The sequence below is a fragment of the Haliaeetus leucocephalus genome, unplaced genomic scaffold, assembly GCF_000737465.1.
Source record: "Haliaeetus leucocephalus isolate CR32 unplaced genomic scaffold, Haliaeetus_leucocephalus-4.0 Scaffold657, whole genome shotgun sequence".
Lineage (NCBI taxonomy): Eukaryota > Metazoa > Chordata > Aves > Accipitriformes > Accipitridae > Haliaeetus > Haliaeetus leucocephalus.
In genome coordinates this window covers 5,067,046-5,073,045 of record NW_010973093.1, presented here as the reverse complement: position 1 = coordinate 5,073,045, position 6,000 = coordinate 5,067,046, and the positions used below count along the sequence as shown (strand labels likewise).

The 6,000-nt window shown below is 37.0% G+C and overlaps 1 protein-coding gene across 2 annotated transcripts in view; it reads right to left on the bottom strand.

Annotated features, from left to right (window-relative positions):
- MYH10 (myosin, heavy chain 10, non-muscle) overlaps positions 1–6,000 on the bottom strand; it is a 100,267-nt gene that overhangs the window by 32,774 nt on the left and 61,493 nt on the right. For both annotated transcript variants that reach the window (XM_010579443.1, XM_010579444.1), the window contains exons 6-9: positions 5,734–5,797; positions 4,042–4,140; positions 2,954–3,097; positions 2,560–2,655 (exon numbers count right to left, since the gene is read on the bottom strand). In XM_010579443.1, coding sequence (XP_010577745.1) covers positions 2,560–2,655; positions 2,954–3,097; positions 4,042–4,140; positions 5,734–5,797 — 403 coding nt within the window. The remainder of the gene's footprint in view (positions 1–2,559; positions 2,656–2,953; positions 3,098–4,041; positions 4,141–5,733; positions 5,798–6,000) is intronic.

Sequence of the window (6,000 nt, the reverse complement as noted above, 5' to 3'; positions counted from 1 at the left end):
CAAACATATCCTTCTCCTCCCCCCCCCCCCCCCCCCCGGTATTAAAAACAGTAGTACTTGCTCTTAAATGTTGAGATTCTCTGTCTGGCCATATATTCATTAGCAGGGTTCATGAATCAACACACAACTTAAGCAGTGAAATTAGGGTAGCGTCACAAATTGAGCACTCCTTTCACTTTAACTACATACAGGAGCATTTCTGTGCTTTGAGTTTAAAAATATACATCAGTACATCAGATAAAACTTACAACCTTAGGTGTCAAGTAGCAAGTGCTGTCAGGATCTTTAAAAAAAGCAAGAACAACTTGAAAACATTAAGTAGCTATGAGCATAAGCTTGGTACTGTGGCATAATGGATACCATATAAAGGATATTAACGATTTTTAAGGAAGGAGGTATTTTTCCCTCCCCATCCAGTACTGCAAACAGTACACCCAGCTCCTCTTTCATGAACCTGTGACATGGAATTTATTGTCCCTGCCTTTCCAGTTTGTAATAAACCATAGCTTAGGTAAAAATAGTAACAATAAACCATAGCAGAGGTAATACTAAAAAAAAAAAATCACATCCAATTCAGACACTGAAGGAGGCTGTAGTCAGCATTTCAGAGGTTTGACTGAAGGAAACAAAATCTTTTCAAGTCAAAGTTCTATCACTTCTAAGGGTAGGACTGGTTTACACTATTTCAGCTTGATTTACCTTGCACTTTAAAAAAAAAAAAAAAAGTAATTCATCTTCTTTGTTTATAACTGAGGAGGTCCATTTAAAAGGTGCAATTGTAGAAAGCCCTGACTATCCTGATGTGCTTTATTTCTATCGGGTTTTGGATATAAAATTCTGAATTATTATAAAAGCAAAGATACTGAAAAGCTTGTATTATAGTTGAAGCATGAACTTTATGAGATTGCTTATGACCCTCTGCCCTTTCAGCAGAAAAGCTTCTTCCAAATCTGGTAAGCATGAAATGGTTCTTTAAATACAGCTTCTCCCTCTTCATCCATGAAGGCTATATGGCTTTCTTGCCATCTCTTGTATCTATACTTGAAACCAGTATTTGTTTATGTATGTTTATTATCTATAGGGTAGAACTTGCTTTCCATATTCTTTGAATAGGTTCACATCTCCAGTACCCAAACAAATTCCTTCCCATCTATGGAGGCACTAACCTGACCCATTTCAGACCCATGCCTCTAAATGAGATGAATCGCTATCAAGACACTTGTTTCTCTGGAGTATGCTAGGGAAACCCATTACAGTGAGGTGTGACAATACAGATGACAAGAAGGGAGAGACCAGTTTCACTCAGTGTCTTCAGAAAGATACAATAACAAAGACCACATAACCAACTAAACTAATTTTTAAATAAAAGAGAACAGAAGCATGCTTTAACTATGATCAGAGCTTTTCAGCATCTTTGCTTTATAATTCAGAATTTTCTATCCAGTATTAAAATATCCAATAGTATCAACATATTTATATCCAATATTGTAATTCAGAATTTATGTCCAAAAAATAATGGTAATACAACAAAAGTCAAGATAGTCAGGAAGCAAGAAGCATCTGTATCTTTCCACATCTCACCTTCTAAATGGACAATGACTTAGCCAAGCCATCCAAGCTGGCACTAAAAGCCCCAAAAACTAATCCCACCCAACCTTTTTTCCTCACTGTAAAACTCAGTGCCAACTGCCAGCCAAATACCAAGTCAATGACTATTGAACTTTAATCCATACCTGCTTGCTGGAACACTTTTGGGCAGTAGGCCACCACCCTGAGAAATTGGAAAAATTTTGGACACTGCAAGCAACCTACATGCACAGCAATTGAGGACAGCTATGAAACGAAACACAGACAAGAATTTGAGTTGTGCATGTGGAGCAGGTCCTGCGAATGATGGTTCTTTCTGCTCTTCTCCCTGATGTCAACTCTGCAACTTTCATGACAGCATTTAAAAGGCTGGCACTGAAGTACTAAATTAAAAACCTGATATTTGCTTCAGCAGCTATCTTTTCTTTGTAAGAAATATACTCCTCAAAACGCTGATCGCATTGCAGGTACTAACTGATAAATTCTTAGTCTCGCTGCCACACCACTTCAGAAATCAGGTTTTTCTAAATACAGCATTCTTATGTTCAGCCATTTCACTATGGAAGTTGTGCTTGGCTCCAGGGCTCTTATCATTGGCAAGAAAACTGCTGTCAAGAACCAAAGAAAACAAACTGATTTAAGCACGCACTTTTTCCTAGTGCTTAAGTCTTTGTAGATGGCAATAAACAAGACTACAACTGAAATACTTGTTCAAAGTTTAGAAGCAATGCAAACAGCATATATTCTGTTGATGGATACTTAAATTTGTCTGCATTACAAGAATGGAAGGGAAGAGTTTTAATAATTGCCCATTAGCTATTACTGCAATATTCATGGCCTCTTTTTGGCACAGAATGCTATCAAGGAAGCTCAGAAGATCACTCTGTACTTTTAAAGATATGCACTAAACAAACGGCAGGAAGAAAACTACAGCGCAAGTTAAAGGAAGCCATACAAACATGATCAACTTACCAGTATTCTCTGGCATAGAAGCTTGATCGGTATTTCTCTCCTTCTTAAAGGAAATATTTCCAAATTGTAGCACTGAAGATACCACTTTCAGCATTGCTGCGTTAACAAAAGACATATGCAACAGTTTAATTCAAGAGGGCTCAGCTTAAATTTTTCTTCTGTTACTTGTGTCACTTTCCTTCCAAATTCAAAGTATGAGTTCAGAAAGGAAATAAAGTTTGTACTGTACTTTTTGGGCAAATGGCTTTAATTCAACTCTAGCTCATGTTAAGCAAACATTTGCTGCAGGCTGTCAAGACACCAAAGCAACATTAAATTTATGACATTAAATTAGCAAGTGTGTGTGCAAGAGAAAAAAGTATACTTTAAAGATCCAAAAGGCTCAATAACTTACACAAGATCTCATCATGTGAAAATCCCATGATATGCATGGCTTCCATAGTCTCCTGAAAGTTATCCTTGTCTTGTTGCCCAGGAATAGGGATGTATCCATTAGATAAAAATCTGTAATTGTTAAATCCTTCAAGCAGCAAGTCAGCTGTATTGGGGGGAAGGGGAAAAGAGAAAAATAAGCTAAAAAATGCTGTTCACACCCACCTGTACTCTCTTCTCACTAAATGCACAAACTATGCTTCACAAAATCAGTTCCTCAAATATGGCTACAAGCCATTATACCAGCTTCAGAAACTCTAAAAATATGAGTGTACCTTAGAAGGCGAAGCCAGATTCCCAGAATCCCTATCCGTAGCAACCTACATTAGCTCTTTAATGCATTAAGCCTGTAAACAGAACATTACCCAACTCAGATCCAGCATAATCTCAAATCCTTATTTGCAATATCCTAAAAGAAGTATCTCTATTGAAAGGTAACAGACACAGACAGAAATGGAGTTAGGTATTGATGATGACCACATCAAGAATGCTAAACACCAGTTTATCTAATACAGGAGGAAAAAGACTGGATCAATTCTCTGAAGTCTGTACCTTCATATAGTTTCACTTATCACAACCTAACAGAAATTCCCAGCTACCGGGGGGCGGGGGGAGAGAAGAAGATAACCAACATAGTGCTGCAATGGCTGAAGAAAGCCTCAGGGTTTCATTACGTTTTGGTAAAATGGCTGCTTTTCTACCCAGTTTGAAGGCATGGTCTAGAAGAGATATGGCTGTCACTGCTAACCAGGTTTGTTATTTATCAGCTGGGAGCACTGCACTTTCAATCCAGTGACTCCCAGCCAGAGACTGTCCAAACTGGACTTTGTCATGTAGGAGCCGTTTGCGTGAAATGTATGTTGTCAAGCAACCATTGCATGATAAAACACAGAAGTTATTTCAAAACAAAGCCACCTGGCTTTTCATTCTTCTTTTAAAACCTCACTGTTTCAAGACCAAACAATAGTTCAAACGTGACTGTGTTAATACTGAAATAACAAACACAGCATGCAGAAGCAACAGGTTTACAAAATGAGATTCTCAACTTACACTTCAGGTGTTCTCCTGCTCCAGCTAGTAGTTGATAGAAGATATGAAATGTCCGCTCATCTTTAGCCTGACGAACAGCACGAGACTTTTCCAACAAGTCTGATTATAACTAGTCAAGGATGTTCTACAATTTTTGTTTAAAAATGTCCAATGCAAACAAAACTTTCAAAGCAGGCTACATAATGACTTTAAGACCAAATGGAACTTTTAATAGTAATAACAGGACTATGTCCAATACGAACTTTCAGTAACTTTAAATAAGAGATTTCAAATTCAGACTGGTAGAAGCCCACATCTAATTTCAAAATCATTTCTTGGATGTTGACTGCATTTCCCTGCTACATGCAGCTGACAATTGTCTGTAATGGATCAGCTGAGGTTTAAGTGAGAGGGGGAGCTGGCCATTCTTTTTCAATCACTACTTCTGTTAAGGTTCTTGCTGACCTCTTAATACCAAAAACCCAGCAGCTCCTGAACTCAAAAGTACTTTATCATCTGAAGTACATTTATCATTTCTTTCAAGCATTGCATTTCTACATACAATCTGCACTGCCTTCAAACAGCTCCCAAATTCAACTTGTGCAACAGATAGTGTCTAATACGCTGCCATAAGCTGTAATGTTATTTAAGTTTTTATTTCTTGATATTCCATATATTAAAACAAATATGGGACAGGGATTTGAAATGGCACAGATTACAAGCAAGGATGAGTTCTTGTGAAGAAGAAAAAAATTCCCTAAGCGTTAAGTCCTCTTGTTTTCACAAAGCTCTAGGCAAAACAATTCACCTGAACTTTCATAGAAGCAAAAACTGCCTTCACTCCTGTGCTGTATAAACATTCAATGCACTTAAAATTAAGCAGTTTAACTCACAGCAATAGAATGAAAGCTTAACTTCAACATTGTTTATGATTAATACTCACATAATATTGTTTACCAAGACTTCCAATTTCATAGTTTTATGACCACCCTATTGCTATTCCCCCAGAAAACAGGCTAAACAAACTAAAAAAAAAAACCCCAAACATTACACACACATTATTTTTAGTATAAAGAAAACAACTTTAGAGAAGGGCTTTCAGTGCAAGTATTTTTACGTGTTCTTACACAATCATAAATAAAAAACGAACCTTAAAGCTAAAACTGAATTAGGCTTCAGTATTAATTGCTAGTAGGTCTTGTGTTACTGAGCCTACACTGGTATCTAAAAGACCTAAGAAAACAGAAGGTGTCCCAGCACTTCCAGCTCTATCACTTTATAATGAGCATCACCTCCCTCCAGGCAGGGAGCTGCTTCTGCAGTGCTGACGAGTGCAAAAGCAAGCTTTGGCACAACACAGTAGCTCAACTTCTGATTAGGAAGGGTTGTTTTTTTTTATTTTCCAGAAATGTTCATAAAGCAAGCACACTTTAAATGGTTTCCTTATTTAACATACCCTGTCTTTAAGACTAGTCTGAAAATCCAGCAGATTTCAAAGTGCTAAATTTTAGAGTATCTGATTTCTAAGCAGGAGGAAGTACACTGACTTTGTGGTATTTGATCAGCTATTTTGAAACAAAGGAAGAGATGGATGTTGTCAAAGGAATGTAGAAATGTGGTAACCTTTCACTGCATTCCAATGAATTCTAGGATTAGAAGCAAAACAATCGGGGAAACTTGCACTTTACAATGATGTGGCATGAAGTAGGATACATGTCTCAATGTTGGCCCCAACAATATAACCAGTAACATCAAAGTTAATCCTAATGAACTTGCCCTGCAAAGAAAAAGAGATTTTTTTTTAATTACTAATTTTTTATTAAGACAACAATGCTGTCTATATAAAAACATAATCCTACTTCCCTTCATGTAACAAGCATTTCACACAAGTTCAAATTAAATCTTTTCTCTTCAATGTGCTCAGCCATCATTTCAATGGAATATGTTATACTGCACACACACACTTTCTAAAGATTAAAG